The sequence below is a fragment of the Buceros rhinoceros genome, unplaced genomic scaffold (assembly GCF_000710305.1).
Source record: "Buceros rhinoceros silvestris isolate BGI_N320 unplaced genomic scaffold, ASM71030v1 scaffold11448, whole genome shotgun sequence".
Classification (NCBI taxonomy): domain Eukaryota; kingdom Metazoa; phylum Chordata; class Aves; order Bucerotiformes; family Bucerotidae; genus Buceros; species Buceros rhinoceros.
The window spans coordinates 35,917-53,832 of record NW_010425118.1 but is presented as its reverse complement, the minus strand read 5'-3'; the positions used below and the strand labels follow the sequence as shown (position 1 = coordinate 53,832).

Genomic DNA, 17,916 nt, shown 5'->3' with positions numbered 1-17,916 from the left:
TTTTTTTTTTTTTTTTTAGGTCATGTGTTGTTTTTATATTAAGCAATTTCCTTTGTGGACCTCTTTAAAGCAGAGTTTAAACAATTTAAAAAGCTCTGTTAAGGATGAACATTGGAAACTTGACATTTATACATGCTGATGCTGTAGTAGATTTTCTGCCTCAGAGAACATGCTTATTTGATGGAACTCTGAAAACTTGACAGAAGGAATAGGGTCAGTGCTAGCACAAGTAAATCAACAAGCAAGAATTTCAAAGGGGAAAAATCTTAATTTCTGTCACCAGTTCACAGTCATCTGGGAAGATGTACATGGGGGTCACATGAATCATGTGGTCAAAAACCTCATACTTCGTGAATGGATCAAAACTGATGTCATTTAGGACTTGGAATTTTCTTACAATTTTTTAAAAAAAGTTGATAAAGGATGTTTAATTTCATCACGATGTACAGGAAGCTTGACCTTTTGCATTTCATTGCAAGGAGCCAATCTGTACCTCACGATGAAATTAATGAGAAAATATTCCTTCTACCCTTAAATAAAACCTTTTAAATGGAATAAACTTTAAATTTAAATAAAAAAAATTAATCTCCTCCTCCTATTATTTCTGCATTAAATTATGAATTAGGAGTAGAGGGTTTAAATGTTATATAAAGATCATGGTGACATCTATTAGGCAATACATGCTGAGTTTTACTCTCTTCCATTTACAAAATCTGTTACGTTACAAATTCCAAATGCTGTTTGCTCAATAGAGTTTGCAGAACTGTCAGATGTAATGCTTCGTGGTATTGCTTTAAGTAACTTAGTGACTTTTCATCATATGCTACTTCATTCTTATCTGTTTTAGCATCATACTTCTTTGTATGTTTGCTTGAAGTAGTTGGCCCAAACTTCTGAAAAAATCAGGAAGTGAAATTGAAACAATCTGTCTTAGGAAGGGGTTGTTTCATTTGGTTTTCCATTTTACAGAGTTTAACATTTGAATTTGGGATGGATTTTTTTTGAAAAAAAAAGATGAGAAAAATGGTTCCTAGACCTTCAATGTGTATTTTGGAAAAAAGGAAGTTTACTGTCTCAAGCAGCAGAATAAGTTAAGCAGTGTAGGCTGGATATGAAAAGTTACTATTTTTTAAATTTAAGTTGTATTTCCACTTATGGCAGTTCCAGGTGAATCACACTAATTTTCACTTGTTCTCTTTCTCAGCCCTCAGTTTGCTTTTAAGCTAACATGAAAGTCAGAAAAAAGTTCATCATGGGGAGCCATAGGCATAACAATAACAAAAGATGTCTTTTAGAGAACGTTTTGCAGGTGAAAGGCATTGCTGGATTCCCATGAGCTGCTTTGCACACCAGTTAATGAAAACCCAGCCTTAATGTACAGTGAGAAGGAAATGGAGCTAGCCAATGCAGAAACTGGGACAGGGAACATTACCAGATGCTGTAATGCTGTCAGTCTCAAAACGTTGTTCCAGGTCTGAAGAACAACATGTTTTTTGGCTGATCTCGCAGCTTTCTTGTTGCAATACTTGCTTGAGCTAAGCAGTGGCAACAGGGATAGAGACCTTTCATTCGTGTTTAAAAAAAGGAGTTAAAATCAGACACGAATTGAGGCTTGCAACAAGTGTAAAGGCTACCTTAAAAATATATTAAATAATTTAATGTGAAAAAAACATAAACCAAACTGCAACATGGGATTTTTGTTGACTTCCTAACAGTATGTAATCTGGTTATTCTCAAACTCCAGATTAAGTGCTGCAAGGTTTTGTGATGGGCCACCATATGATCAAGAGCTGTTGAAGGAAGCAGAAAACTTTTTGCTGCTGTTATAGGGCATTGGTCTTGCTCTGCGCTCCTTTTCTAAATTAAATTTGATTTATACGCTTATGAGAAACAAGCTTGTCAAAGATCTGTGTGTGTGTATATATATCTGTAGTGCCAGGAAATATGGAAAAAGAGTGTAATACTAGAGAGAGGTATAAGCCAGAAATTCAGATTGTGACTTTATTCAGATCGCTCACTTCCAGATTTACTGAGAGATTTGGCCTCCACATATGATTTTCCCATTTGGGTTTACGGGCTGTATTTCACCTTTCCAGATGTGGGTGTGTTTCAAACGCATCAGTAGATTTGGTCCAAACCTGTTTCTAGAATTTTTGCATGTCTCTTTCTGAATCTGTACTTTCTTCTCATTTTTCCTTCTCTACAACAAAAAATATAATTGAAACCTAGATACATAGTTGCTTCAGGAAGACGTGTGGTTGGTTTTGAATGTCATAGTTAAATCTTACTTTGGAAACTTTGCCTAATAAGGAGATGTAGATACAGCAGTCTTCCAATAAAAGAGTTGAAATGACAGCAAACAAGAAGTTTTAAACTAGAATAATTTATCCAATTAAAAATTGAATAGCCCTCATTTGATTAAGGGGTAGTTTTGTGAAAGATAATATTAATGCTTGGAGTGGATTGCCCCTAAGATGAAAAACTTGTTAGTGCTATGATCAGCTTTTAGGCTTCTGAGGAAAAATTTTGTGTGGTATTTAAAGTTTCTGCTCAATGGTCCGAACAGTTAACTTTAAATTTAAACTTTAGAATAAGGAAGAGATAAAACAATAGCATGCAAAGATAACGATACCTATTATTATGTAGCAAACTAAGTTTACAAAAAAATTGTCTGATTTTTATTAATTGAACTATTTTTGATGATTGATCTCCTTTCATGCCATCAGATTAATCTTCAGGTACGTAGCATTCAATTACGCTTTCACCACCATGGCTTGATTTCTGGAATGGTCTTGTTTTTCTGTGTATGTTTGTGTGGGATTTTTCGATTCCTTCACGGTACATGTTCATATTCCCTCATTCGTCATTGTCTCACAGTGATATGGTAAAGCTCGTAGAAGTCTCCAATGACGGCGGGCCTTTGGGAATCCATGTAGTGCCTTTCAGTGCCCGAGGCGGAAGGTAACGTATCGTGTAGGATTTTAACTGAATTGTAGCTTGCTGTGCTTTATCTTAGTTGTGTTAGTTTTTGTATTGTATGTCTTTGCCTTCTGTCGAATACTATATGTTTTTCCAAAAGGCAGTCTTGCTGATTAAGGAAGGCAGGAATACATGTGTACTGACTGTACTTGGAACGGACTCTCTAATGGAAAGGCTCGGCTTAAAAGGAGTTAGAACCGTGGAGTTTTAATAGAGGTTCTGTTTGTAATCTTATGTGAAATTGAAGTATAAAGACATCTCCTTTTGGACTCTTAAAAATTATAAGCTGCTGCTTTAATTCTGGTAGATGTTTATGCAACATTTCCTTGTTGACTGTTTAGAGCCACAAAGTCCCAAATAACACCAGCTGTCCTACGCTTGCACTTGATAAGAATGGAAGAGAAAACAATAATCGTGCTGTCAGTATTTAGTGGTTTTCCATCTACTGGGATTAAAATGAAGAGGCAAAACCAGTTGAAACATTCTGGTGTTGCAGAATTATTATATGAAAGGCTTGAACTCCTGAAGTTGGATTGTTTACAAGAAAAAGTGTGAAGAAAGTCTTTTACATTAAAAAATGTAATGTGGGGGATTATATTAGAAAACAATGCATTGTCTCTAACGCTTACTTTGCTAAAGTAGAGTTTTACCGTTTAGGGTCATTAACATAATCTCTTAAAAATAGCTTTTTTATAGTAATTAGTGGTGGATTTAAAGCTTTTAAGTATGTTGAAAAATTACAGTTCTTCAGGAATATGTGGAGATTTTATTTTGGTGATACGTATTCTAAGTATACACTATATTTTCCCTCTTTAAGGAAAAGGGGAAAGAATACATAATTTAAAAAGTAATCTTTGAGGGGTTGTTATGTAGGGGTTGCTATGTTCTCACATGTCTTTTGACCCAGCAGCAATTTCAATGTAGTGATTAAGAGGAAACCTAACTGGCTATACATGTAGATCTCTCAAATATTAATATCCTAGTTTCAGAAAATATAAATGTATTTTTCCTTCTATGCCAAATACCTCCACAAGATTTTAAACACATTACATGAGCTTTTTTTGCAGTTGTTACTTTAAACCCAATACTTTCATAGCTATACTGACATGTATTATGAGTAATCGTATTTTTTTAAATTTAAGGCTTCTTTTTCTGAGGACTACAAGTATTAAGAACAAACTTCTGTGAAGTGCTAAACTCTTCATAATCTGCAGTTTAGTAAATTCAGTGTGCGGATGGGAAGAACTTGAGTGAATGGTACTTCAAACATAAGCTGAGAAGTAAATCCCATACAAGTTGGAAATGGTTGAAATGTTCACACAGTTATCTGGGGTTTAGACAGTGTCAAGGCCAAGCAAAAAAACGGTTTAAGAATGTTGGCTGCCTACTAAGTACTGAAATTGATGTTAGAAAAGTGTATTTTGACATTTTGAATAAGAAGTATAACTCCAGTAAAATTCACTTCCAGGATGTTAATATGGTTGTCAAGTCTGAGGCAAAGCTTAAACTGTTTATATATAATGAGAGCATATAAAATGAAAAAGCTATAAACACAGAAATACAATATCTCACTTTTTTTAAAGGATGCCAGCTATGTCAAGAGCTATGAAGGTCTTTTGACTCTTTTTTTTTTTTTTTGTGCTGAGTTTGGGATTATATAATAAAGCTGTATTCCAGGAAAGCTGTCTTAAATATAGACATTTAGAATTAAGACATACTTGAAAATCAAACAAGTTACAAGGAAAATTTACAAGGAAATAATTTTGATACTAAAATTTATCTACTTTTTCTTCATAATACTAGGATGTTACATGCAATTGCTGTAGTGAGATTTTTGAACCCCCCCAAAGTAATCTGCTGGAGAGGGAAGATACTTGGGTCCACGTCTTGCAGTTAGCCCATGTCTTGATAGCAGGGTCGGAGAGGACCTCATGTATTTCCAAAACATTTCTTCTGTGCTCTCTGCTTTGTAGTGGAAGTAAAGTAGAGCTCATCACTTGGAATTGATTATAAGCACTTGTGTTGTACCGCTGCTTTACTGTCAGCTGTGCCCCCAACTCTACATGCTCTCAGTGAGAACAAAGACATTTTCTCTAGCTGCCTGCAGCGTGGGCAGGGGAAGGAATGCGCCCAACTCCAGTTTTGGAGCACTGGGTGGGGGTTTTTGGTTTCTCTTTTTTTGTGGGGTTGTTTTTTATTGGGGGGGGGGAGTGGGGTGGGGTGGGGAGGGATGTGGAGGGGTGTCCTTATCTTGCTCCCCCAGCTCTTCTGAGCAGATAAGATATACTTTGTTCTCCTTTTGCTAGATTCGGAGGGAGAGCAGCTGCTTGGCAGGGATCTTCTGCCTACTTGTTTCTCACTCTAGCACATGGCTGCTCTTTGTTCCTCCTGTGGCTGCAGAGCAGCACTGTGCTACAGTGAACTGCCTGACTTGAGCTGGGGATCTGCTCAGTAGAAACCTGAGTATACAAACCCAAGCACAGGACTCAGTAAAGAATTTGAGGGATGTCCAGAAAGAAAAGATCTGATATATCATACAGCCCACTGTTATTTTATATTTGCATGATGTTCTATTCCAGTCATGCTGTGTTTTTCAATTATGTTTCTTCCAGTTTCTTTTGCCTTTGAAAATGTTAATCAATCGGCAATGGTTATTAAATCAATAATTTTAAAAACTGAAAAAGTGTAAAAACATACTATAGCAATTGGCCCTTTTTTTCCCTGCTGTGCAATAAGCAGGGATCTTCTCCCACCAAAAAATTCCCCCTCCCCCAAAACAAACACCCCAGACCTCTAAAAATTATATGTCGTAATTATGTTCTTTATTTGAGGAAATACTTGACTTTTTCATGGTCTTTGATGTTTTGCGTCTGGAGTAAGAATGCGTCTTCAGTATTGGCATTTGATCTTGAACAAAATCTGTAAAGGTCTCTGCCTAGTCTGTATAGATGCTTCTAATTATTTCTGTTCATACCAAAACTGAGACTTTTTTTAATGACAAAAAAGAATTTCTGTAATTCTTTGGGAAAAGTACTATTAATTTGTACAGACATGTACAGGCATGGTCAAACTTTCTGCTATGAATATGTTTGTGTATTATCCTTCTGTTTTGACATGTAAAAGTCTCTATCAATCCTTTATTGGCCTTTTTGATCATACGTTTTAGATAACAGAGTTTGTTCACCTTATTAAAAGGGAGGGGTATACCTATTGACAACCATATGGTTGTGAAGTTTTTCAAGATAAAAGTTCTGTTTGCAAAACCTGCTTGCACATTTTTGCAAGGCATAGATGCAGTGCTAACCAGAGAGGAGACATGGAAATGAATGCAGAAAGGAAGATGAAATAGAGAGTGAACAGGGAAGTGTTTAGATAAGAATAAGGAGGAAATTAACCAGAGGAAAAGCAGAAGAGGAAGGAAAATCCTAGATCTGTGCAAAATAGTCTTGAGCACAAATCCTTCCTTCTTATTAGATGCTCCAAGAGGAGAGTAAGTGCTCAGTCCCCAGCAGTCCTGGCTGGTGGGGGACGTTATGTTGATGCATAGGAGGTGTTGCATTGAGTTCTCCTCCTCTACAAGCTTAATAGTAATTGTAGCATAATTTACCATTATATGGCAGCTTCTGCTTTCAAAACTCTTTGAAATCTTCTCAAGCTCTATATCCTAGCTGCTGTTCTGAAATCCTGTCAGGTCTGTCTTTGAAAGGAGGTTCGACTGATACAAGGAATATATAGCATCAGGTATCTCTTTGAATAATGATATAGTCCAAGACTTCTGTGAAGCCTGCTTAGTAAAACGGAACAGAAAAAGATGCGATATTCTTGTAAAAAACCCATGAACAGTATCAAACACGTTACTTTCATGCAGAACAGTAGTAGGGCTCTGCTAGCTGTTCTTCGTGTTGAAGCATGTCACAAAGTCCATGATGAACCGTACAGCTAAAACCTGGCAGCTAAAATGATTTAAACTGTGTTTTTGTTTTACATCCTAAATATCTTAAAAATATTAAGGAAGTTTCAAAAGAATGGGAGAAATAAGAGACTGAATTCTATTGCTTTTTGTCAGTTTAGATGACAGATTTAACGAATATTATTAAAAAAATAAAAAAGCTCAAATTAAGATGTATACACAATCCCTGTACTAGAAAACTGTTAATACTATTTTTCTGTTCTGTAGGGTTTTTTTGAGGGTTTTGTTTGTTTGTTTTGGGTTTGTTTTTGTTTTTTTTTCTTTTAGTGGAAATGCCCTTCATTTTCTAGAGTTTATAAATCACGTTTCCCTGTAAAAGTTTTAGTCTTTTACTCAAGATACAAAGAAAACTAAAGTAACATGTAATGGCCATTGTCCGTAGTGTGAATACTTAATACTGCCTTCAAGGTGCCTCTCTAATGATCATATTCTGTTTGATCATCTAGGAGGTCTGTGTTATATGCATCTCTATTTATTCCTTTCTTGCATTTCCAACCTTTCAAGTCTCGAAGGTAATCATGCTTTTCAAAAACACAGACATTGGCAAAGGTTTCCCTGTGGTCTGAATGTACCTTTCCCTCAGTCTTTTAGGTGAATTCAAGGCTTTCTTTGTCTCATCTCAGCCTTTAAAAAGTTATATAATCTTAACTGGAAGTATTACTCAAGCTAAAATGCTGAGGAATAGTTACCAAAGAGTAGAAATTGTTTCTGGACTTCAGGTGTCAGGGCTGATGAAGTTATTTTAATGCCTTTGCAGTGGTGCCATGACATCAATGTTGTGCAAAGGAGTTTGTCTAATTTAGCATTGATCAGCCACGATAATTTAACTTGACCGAATAAGCTGATTTGCCTGCTCTGACCTCCGAATCTCAGGAAGTTTATACCCTGTTTATGTTCCTGTAGAACTTCTCGGAGATCTTTCAGGGCGTGAAATCACACTGCACATCAGCTTTTCAATCAATCCTTAGTTTTGCCCCTTAATCTAGTTTTTGCTTTTTCATGCCACTGACTTTACATAAACATCTAAATTGGTTATTTTCTGTTCTGTCTGTTTTGATTATATTGAAGTTAGCTTGCAGGTAATAGGTAAATAACTTCAGTGTGTACGTACAGTGGGTGGTGATGGCCGAATCATATTCTAGATGCTCAGTGTAATATTTTTATTTCTCTCACAGTGTATACATCTGTCGGTTTTTATTGAGACAGATCATCATCATTTCCCTGCAGCTGGGTGGCATGTGGGGAGTTCACAGTTTCAGAGAACTACCCAGACTAACTCAGGCAATTTAGATGTCAATAAAGCATTTGCTGCTTATTTCTAGTTTTATCATTGGTTATAATTTATACTGAAAACTGAAATGTTAACACATGTAGCTGAGTTTATTTTAATTGTATAATTAGAGTAATGAACCTTGTGAAAATACAGTGGTACAAATGCTAATATAATTAATCTGTTTACATTCCTAATTAACTATTTAAAACAAATACAAAGATTGAGCTCTGTGCTTCGATATTAATTTCGTTCTGTCCCCATGTCGCCTAATGTTAGCCTAAAACAATGCAGGTACCACATTTCCATTTATAATTATTGTTTCAACAATTGTAGACTTGTAGAGTGTTCTGCAGAGGTTCACACAATATTGAATCTCATTCTTGAAAAAGTTACAGTTTAAGATGTTCATAATGGAAGACTATGTTAGCAATCGTGTTGATGTACTTTAATTGAACAATGTTAAACAAATTCAAATGCACCCATATATTTGTATGCTACATGGTTGGGTTTAAACAAATATATACAATGACTTTTGTATTTTATACTAGATTAGCTTACAGGCTTTCAAAATTTATGTTTTCCTAATGTAGGAAACGTAATATTGAAAGTGTAGTAGAGCTACGTTGCCACTTATCAGGATTAATAGTGGTGGCACAAAAAAATCCAATTATTTTTTAGGTTATTGCATATTTGCAATATCAGGTCTACTCTGTTTATCACCAGATACTGCAATAACAAATATGAATTCCCATAGTGCCTTTTTTTAGAGTCATGTTCTTACAGCTAACAATAATATGCTAAAGAAGTGTTGTAGGAAATTGATAGGCTTTTGTTACTAAAATTTTCAGGAACTTACATGTTCTCCAAGTTTTAGGACGGTTTAGTATGCTACGCAGAACGGCATTCAGGAAACTGTTCCTGAAACTGTGTCTAAAGAGATCTCCTTATCCTATGTGTTTACGTTAAAAAATTAAGTAAATTAAAAGGCACTCTGAAGATCCTGGTTTCATATTTGACTGAGGCTGTTCATCGAGCCGTGAGTCTGTTCTCAGTGTCTTTAGCTTTATACGCCTTGATTATCCTAGCTCTAACATTTGTTAAAAAGCAAAACCTCATGAGCACCATATGCTGAGTCCGAGATGAGGACTCTTGCAGTAGTAGAACTTGGAGCCTTTTTTTGATGAGAGTATTTGCAGTTTTGATTGGTAGTTTATTTGTTACAGTATTTTACCACTGGCTAGGATTAGTAATCTTTTCACTAAATTTGAGAGCTTAGGTGAAGTAAATTTAAGAAATGACAAACCATGCATAAAGATTCATCTTGCATTAATAATTACGTGTAACTTTAGGAAAAGTAGAATGCAATGTTTCAAGAAAAATGCTATGCAAACCCCAATTATTGTGTAAGTACATGGAGACATTGGGACGAAATAATAATATGGTTTTGTGTAGAGTATTATCATAATATTAACTTGGAGTGTTATTCCTTGTGTGGAATATGTTTTGATATTTAACATTTTGATATTTTGGTATTTTTTTATACTTAACCACATAAACAATACACCTGCTGCAGGTACTGTCTATGCTCTCATGCCAGCATTGTGTGCACACACAAATTCTGAACTGTCTTGGGGAATTTCAGAGGAGCACACCTGCATCAAAGTGCTGTTGGACATGAAGCAAAAGAGAAGGAAGAGTAGACATAGTCCTTACTTCTTCCTCAAATATTTTGGTGGCTTTTCCTTAACTGTAGCATTCGCAATTTTATATTTGCTTGCTTATGTCTTCCCCATTTAGAGATACCCTCTAAAGAAACTTCACTTTGTGGCTCAAAGATACTGTCTTCCCTGAGAAATTCAACAACTCACAAGTGAAAAAGGCACAAACTTGTTTTCTAACCATCAGTCTTATATGTATCAAAACTATAATTCTGATAATAATGTAATGAAGACATTCAAATCTTTTTTCTTTTATCATTAACATCCATAACTTATCTTAATGCTTTCAGCAACTGTTGAGTTATAAAAGTTTATTTTTTATAGTTATCGGTTTTAAAAATCTGAGACTGTGTTCAAAGTTTATTTTAGTGAACAGAAAGAAAAAGGGATTGAATGAATATTTTAAAAAATTGTTTTGTTTTGCTTCCTGTGACAGCATACCTTCATATCGGTAAATTCTAGTAAAATAAATAGAGCACAACATGGTCATTAAGTTAATGTATGACTGTTGTGAACTAACTTTTAGAAATTTTTGTCATTCAAACTATTAGAGGATTGTGGGAAAGGCAAACAGAAAATCACCTAAAATATCTAGATAATACAAGGTGTTTCACTACCTCGGTGATCAGTAAAAAAAAGGGGAGGGGAAGAAATGGGAAATTTGGGATTTTTTTGTTTGTTTTGGTTTTGTTTTTAATGGGATATGCTGGTTGTTGGAAGGAATCTACAAAAGGTATAACCTTGCAGACCCAAAGAATATTAAACTGGGATGGGGAGGGTTAGGGCTGGATATACACTATTACTGGTTGTGGGACTGTTGTGTGTTTTTTCTGAAATGCATGTATTCTCAAGAAATTATACTGTAGCTTTATGGAATCTCTGTCATCCTCGTGCTCACCAGTGTTACTGCTAATTGCAGCAGCTGAGCTAAAGTCAAGTCCAATCACAGTTAGCATCAGTGACTGCATCCAAGTGGTCCACCTGGAACCAAGTGAGGGTGGAGAAGGTTTGCCTCTAATGGGACCCCTGGACAGGTCAAAGGTGCAGTACATTAGGTGTTTGCAAAGTACAGATGGAAACAGAATAGTATAATTTAAATGTTAATGTCTGACTCAGACTTCATCTGATGGTTTGTGCTGTTGAAATGCTTTATGTTGTTTTTCTCCTCAGAGTCTGTTTATATGTATAGATCCTTTCAACATCATATCTTAATGTCTCCAGGTGGTTCCAAAAGGGTAATACTACTAGGATCATTTCTCTTACTCCTTCGTCTGCCTTGTAGGAGAAAATATATGACTGTTCTGTGAAATAAATGTCTTATTTGCGTATGTTGATGATAAGTTGCTAAATGAAGAATTTAAAGTGGAAGAAATAAGTTAAAGTTAGTTCTGCTTTCCTGACCCATTTGATGAAGTGCTCAGGTGCATATATAGCTTTTGAGCTCATGAGGAGTCCTTTTAAGCATCATTGACTGCTCATTTACTTTGAGGTATGGGTGAACTGAAGTGCTATGATCACTGAAAGTTTTCTGCTAGAAGACATATGTGGTCTTGCAATTTCTGCCACGTAACCAAGTATTTTTCACGCCATGCCTTGAAATGACTTCTGAAAAAGTGATGCTGTTGACTTGGATGATGTGAATTTGACCCACTGATACATCCTGTGGTATTTCAATGTAAAGCTGATCTTCTTTAAAAAAATCAAGTGCAATGTTGATGCAAGAATAATCCTGAAGATTGAACCCTTCTTCAAACCTAGAGTTCAGGTATAGAAACACCATTGACTTTTCACACTACTCTACCAGTACCTCAGAAATCCACTCTTCAGAATCCATTTCATAATTTCAGGTTGAATATTTGTTTACCTTCTCTAAGTATGTCCTTAAGATGACGCTGTGGGTAAGCTTTAGACAGAAGTAGCAAACTCATTACACAGAGGCTATCAAATACTAATTGTCTTCAGTCATTACTGAGCCAATTAAGATAATATGATGAGTGAAAAATTGCATTTAAGTTTTTAATTTCCTCTTTGCTGTTTAGTAAAAAAAGCTAAGGTTTAAAAAAAAAAAAAGCATTTGGTTTGCATGAATTTCCTGAATCCTCTAATCATCCCTTCATTATAGGCTGGTTATTACGTGAGATGACCCCACATTTCGCTTGCACGAAAGTGGTAGTCATAGCTGTGGTGTTCTCTGCTAATTTAGAAATGAAATTTTAAGTCAAACCTGTTCAACTTCAATTAAGTAGCAGAAAAGATGCTGGCTCTCAGATGCAAGGTGCTTCTTGGAGCTTTTACTGCTTAGAAACCTCGACCTTTTGCAAGAATGAACGTGCTGTCATCACACTGCCAGTTTGTTCTTACTTTTAAATGACATGCTTGATTCACCGGGGCTTTTTGTTTCATGGGTAAGGGATAATAATTCAGGTAATGCTTAAATTATTTGAAACTATGGTATCCTACTTCAAGGTAAAGATGGTTTAAAATTTAGTTTCTGTAGTGGTTATCACAAAATACCAAATCAATAGGAGTTTCCATGCTGCAAATTGTAATCATTTGTAACCTTAATGTTCCAGAACACTGGGGCTACTGGTAAAGCGTTTGGAGAAGGGTGGAAAAGCTGAACAAGAAAACCTTTTTCGTGAGAATGATTGTATTGTCAGGATTAACGACGGAGACCTTCGGAATAGGAGATTTGAACAGTGAGTTTACTTACCACACGTTACATTGCGGTATTTAAACTTTAACACTGTGCCTTGCAGTAATTTGAGGAAAGGAAGGAAAAATTGTCTAAGTTTGCCTTTGTAATAAAGAGATGATATGCTAAGGGACATCAGTGGTTTTTAATTAGCCAAACCACAAGAAATTCAGAATAGTTATTGTGATTAGAATATATGCACTTCTCTTTTTCTTTTTTTTTTTGCACATTACAGATTTTTGCTTCTTGTATTGATAAACTGCTTATCCTGAAATTAATATATGACTTTTGCTCTTCTACTTGCCATAAATCATCTTCAATATAAGTGGGCAGCATGGGGACTTTATTTTTAACATTTTAAAAATATTTGTGGTTTTCTATGTGTGAGAACTAAAGGTACTGTATGCAGAAAATTCCTGGAGAAATTGGAGAGATCATAAATAATTGCTTGGTGGCTGCCGGGACCTTTTGGAATCCTAAAATGGTCGATCAGAAAGACTTCTAAAAGTGAAATCAGGTTGTAGTTCACACACAGATAATTGAAAAAGAAAGCAGAAAAGAAGTATGCAGAAAATGAGTGATTTCAAAGAAGATGATATAGTTCCAAACCCCTAACATGTTGAGGACTGAAGACGAATATTCTGGTCATCCTACACTTAATATGCATTTGAAATGTGTTTTTTACTACTTTTACTCTAACCTGGACTGGACATGACCAGTCCATATGGCTGAAAGCAGCTTGTCTTTGCCTGTTCTATGGTTCTGAATCACAATTTGTTAAGTCTGTGAAGAGACTTGTTGACTTTGTGTACTTTGGATCCTGACCAAGAGCCCAGTGTCTGTACATGCAGGATTAAGCATTTTTTTCCTATTTCTCAATAGAGTATTCTGAAAGGCTACTAACTTACAAAAAATAAAGTGCAAACTTGACTTTTTGCAAGACCACATATACTCTCAGCAAATTATGGAAATACATAGTCTTTGTATAAAGTGTCATTTTCATTCTAATAATTCTGTTGTCACTGTGATTACTGTTATCACAATTATTGCAATTATCAAGGTTCAAAACAGAAGGACACTGCAGTCCTGCCATAGAACTGTCTGCGTTTCAAGACTGTGGTTAAAATTTTTGCTTTTCTGAACCTAGTATTTGGTATGTTAGTTGTTAAGCATATTTAACCGTTGTGTTGCCCTAAGGCGATAAACCTTAGCGAAAACCAGACCAAGAAGACTAGTGAACAGATTCAAGTTTTATGGTTTATGCTTGAGTGCAATGTGTCTGTCAGCTCGTGTTGCTTAATTAACATTAGTAATTATGCTTATAATGGCTTGTAGTCTGCCAGTCCTAATTTGCTAATTTTCTGTTCATTTTGAAACCTAGAGCACAGCATATGTTTCGCCAAGCCATGCGTACGCCGTTCATTTGGTTCCACGTGGTCCCTGCGGCAAATAAAGAGCAGTATGAACAGTTGTCCCAAAGCGAGAAGAACACGTACTACTCCAGCCGGTTCAGCCCCGATTCCCAGTATGCTGACGGCAAAAGTATTAACAGTTCTGGACTGCACACATTACAAAGAATGTCTCGAGCTGGTAACCAGTCCGATCAGACAGACTCCTACTCGCAGCTACCTCATAGTGTCAATTCATCAGGGAAACCACCCTCAGGCCTGGTACCGTCACCTCAGAAAGTTCTCACCTCCACTGCAAACAGTGGGTATAACAGCAAAAAGATAGGCAAGAGGCTCAGTATACAGCTGAGAAAAGGTAAGGGACTAGTGCACTCCACCTATAGCTTGAGGTATGCGTGTGTAGTATATGTATGTGTGTCCAGTGACTGGCAGAACAGCTTGCAGTAGCATGGAGGATATGATGGGTTGGTTTTTGAAGCCAAGGAGCTGAGTTGTCCTCGCTAGCATGCCCAGGAGTCCATCCGTGCATTTTGTGTGTGCAGCGTGTTTGCAGATGGCCAATTTCAGGAGTGCTTTAACATTGTTTTCTGGCGCTCAACTAATAGGGAAGTGCAGTAAGTGCTACAGATTCTGTTTTCCAAGACCCAGGGAGACCCAGTCAACTATTTAATGTAAATAAACAAGCTAAAATGACCCCTATTCTGTACTTTACAGTTATCATGAGTTTTCAAATTGAGTAACTATGGTTTTGCCATTAGATTTTTAGAGTGTGTTGGATCCACTTGGTAAATCGGACGTTCTAATTTCCGGCTAAAGCTTTTCTTTATTCTACTGGGATGTGAAAGTCTTTGTTTAAGTGGTTGAGAGGTAATGTGATGTTTTCTATCTTGGCTCTTATGCTAATATAATCCGAATGGGGGTGAAAGACTATTTAAGGGCAGAGGAGAAAGCAGTGCATGCTGGTCTTGACATCAGTGTTATATGTGTACATGTAGATACACTGGTACATCCATGGAATTTTTATGATGTATTAAATGTCCTAAGTGAGAAAATTCAGTATTTTTGTGTAGTTACCATCTAGACACTTTGGAGATAATTTGCAGTATAGTAAATTGACATTCAGATGCAAGTGTTTCTTAGCGCTTGGTGAAATATTTTGTAAAGGATTATACATGCTCTAAACTTTATGATATTAAATAAGCATGAGTAAGGTTAAATATAATTTGTTCTCTAGCAGCAAGAATAGAGTTTACATCACCCAGCAAAAAGTTAACCCACATGACAATATTCTCTGTTGAACTCAAAGTATGTTCTTAAGATACCGTATATGGTTAGTGGTAATAATTTTTATTAATTAATCTTTTTATCAAAAGGTTTCAAAAACAATGCATTGAACCAGGCTGCTTGTCATTATACTTGCCTTTGTATGAACTTCACATGAACCACCAGATTGCTTCTTTCTAGTTGCTGAATTTTAAGCTCTACAAACTTGGATGACATAAGGTTGAGCTGACAGTTTGCTTCTGTTGTTCATGCTTCTTCAAGAAATTCTTGAGGCCATCAGCTCTGATCAGCCTGCTTGGAAGAACTTATTGTTATTGACTAAGGAATCACTGTGCTTACAAATACGGTCTCTGTCACCACAGTGATTTTCACCTTTTTTTTGTGTGTGTCTGTGAAAGCCTGTAGAAATAACACTCGGACACTGCATAAAATAATTCTTAGCCAGGAGTGGAAATATACATTTCAAATAATTTAAAAGCACCAGCAAATGAACATAGAGTATGGGAATGCAGTATTTTTCCATGAAACAATTGTGGCATTGTAGCTGCTCATAAGGTATGATAATATAATTTTGATGTGTTATGGATTCTTTGACGGTGACATGGTTACATTTTGGTCACTTTGTACTGGATCCTGTTTTCATAAATGCTGTCCCCACTTCCATAACGTGATTTAGCCTTGCTGGCACCAATACATTAGATGGTTTTAGAGCGAAGAAGGTGCATGCTATCTGTGATGGAAAGTGATCTGTAAGATATTTTTAACATCTAATTCACACCGTATAAGTTTGATGAATCTTATGCTAGTAAAACCTTTGAAATCCAGAATATATTTCAGAAGATTAGAGGGGATATTTGTTCCTAACAGTTTGCTTATGTGAGAACACTACTTTTGGAGAAATGGCACCTAGCTCAGACAGAAACTGTTTAATCTACCATATTTCATACATTGTGACGTTAAAAAAAGCCTCAAAGAATGCATAAAGAAGGTTATCTTTTTATTGTTGCTGTTTTTTGTTAATATCCACTGTAGAAAGAGGCATGTTCTCCCATTTTGGCTTTCAGTTGATCACTCTGAGAACATACATGGGGAGCAATCAATGAAGCAAGACACTTAAGGATGTCCCTGAGTAGTTTGTTATAAATATGAGTGCAATAGGGATATTCGTTGTCTGATTATTTCTAATGAAGGATGTTGTAATAATTCAGACTTTATAGATATTTAACAAATATGCTTTCTTTGTAGCTGTCTGCAGTTATTTCATCAATTACCATCGTTAGATTAAAAACTCCGTGTGGGGTGCGTTAAGGAATATAAGCATATGAGGCTTCATCTTGAAACTCACTTTTGATTTAACCTGATGTAGTATATGAGAATTGACTCTTTTTCAATACAGACAGACCTTCTTTATTACAGGTGTGTTCCTATATATTGCATGAGCTTTATTATATAAAATGACATGGTAAGATAACCCTACAGTATGTGCCTCTGTAATTATGATTTCTTAATATTTATTGCTGTTTTGGCATTTTAAAATAACCTGAACTTTCGTAGGATTTAGCTGTTTAATAAAGTCAGAGGAGAAGGTCAGTCATATGTTTCAGTCAATGCAGGATGTTTGTTGGTTTTTCTAAATGAAAATGGATATCTGTTTATCTTTCCTTAAAGGTCAGGGCCTGAACTTTTAGCATATAGATGTAGGGTTATTGCTGATATTTTAATGCCATTAAGGCTGTATAACAGGCTAACTTAATAGCCCACACAAATTAAGATGGTGAGCCTGTCTTTAGATATATTTTGGTGTAAGCTGATACACGTTAATTATAAATAAATAAAAATAATTCTTTACATCTAATAGATAGAGAAAATAAGTGATGCAACACCCACAGTGTAAGAACAGATGTTGACCTCATATACACCAGGACAATTCCAAAGTGTTTTTTCTTTGATTGTAAGGGTTTGAACCAATGCAATTGAAAGAAATTTGTCCAGCACTTATAAATAATAAGTAATTACACAACAAATGATTCTGAGGTTTGGTCTTTGAGCACTGCGTAACTCACAGCATTTAGCCTGGTACTCAGTAAAGCATTTAAAAGACTGCTTTTTAGTTGGGTATTTTATTACTCAGATTTCATATACACTGGTTTTGACACTGCTGTACTAAGTCAAACCTGAAGTACTCAGTCTTCTAATTACCTGCATTTTATTTGATTGCCCATAAGTATAATGCTCATTGCATTGTGTCATTTCTATCTATAACTACATATTTGTCTACCTAAATTAAATATATAACTCTTGAGGTAAAATGTCAAAACTGAGCTCTTGTTTTTTAAGTTGGATCTAGTTCCACGAAATATTTTGCTGTTGAAGTATTCAGTGCATCAGGACTTCAGACCACATTGCCCTGCTTCCAGAACAGTGACTTAACTACCAGCCATGGATGTAGTGATCATCTCTTCCTTTTTGGCCCAAAGAATAATTCTCTCTTGCAGAATAGTGTAGCTGCAAGAGAAAGAAATGAGTGACACGGGATAACTTACAGGAGAAAAACTGTAGGAATCACCAAGTCTACCACAGAAAGAGTG

The 17,916-nt window shown here is 35.8% G+C and overlaps 1 protein-coding gene across 1 annotated transcript in view; it reads left to right on the top strand.

Moving 5' to 3' along the window:
- LOC104497745 (partitioning defective 3 homolog) overlaps window positions 1-17,916 on the top strand; it is a gene marked incomplete at both ends in the record, with an annotated part of 44,304 nt that overhangs the window by 294 nt on the left and 26,094 nt on the right. Inside the window, 3 exons of the mRNA XM_010141028.1 lie at window positions 2,878-2,961; window positions 12,514-12,639; window positions 14,017-14,399. Coding sequence (XP_010139330.1) covers window positions 2,878-2,961; window positions 12,514-12,639; window positions 14,017-14,399 — 593 coding nt within the window. The remainder of the gene's footprint in view (window positions 1-2,877; window positions 2,962-12,513; window positions 12,640-14,016; window positions 14,400-17,916) is intronic.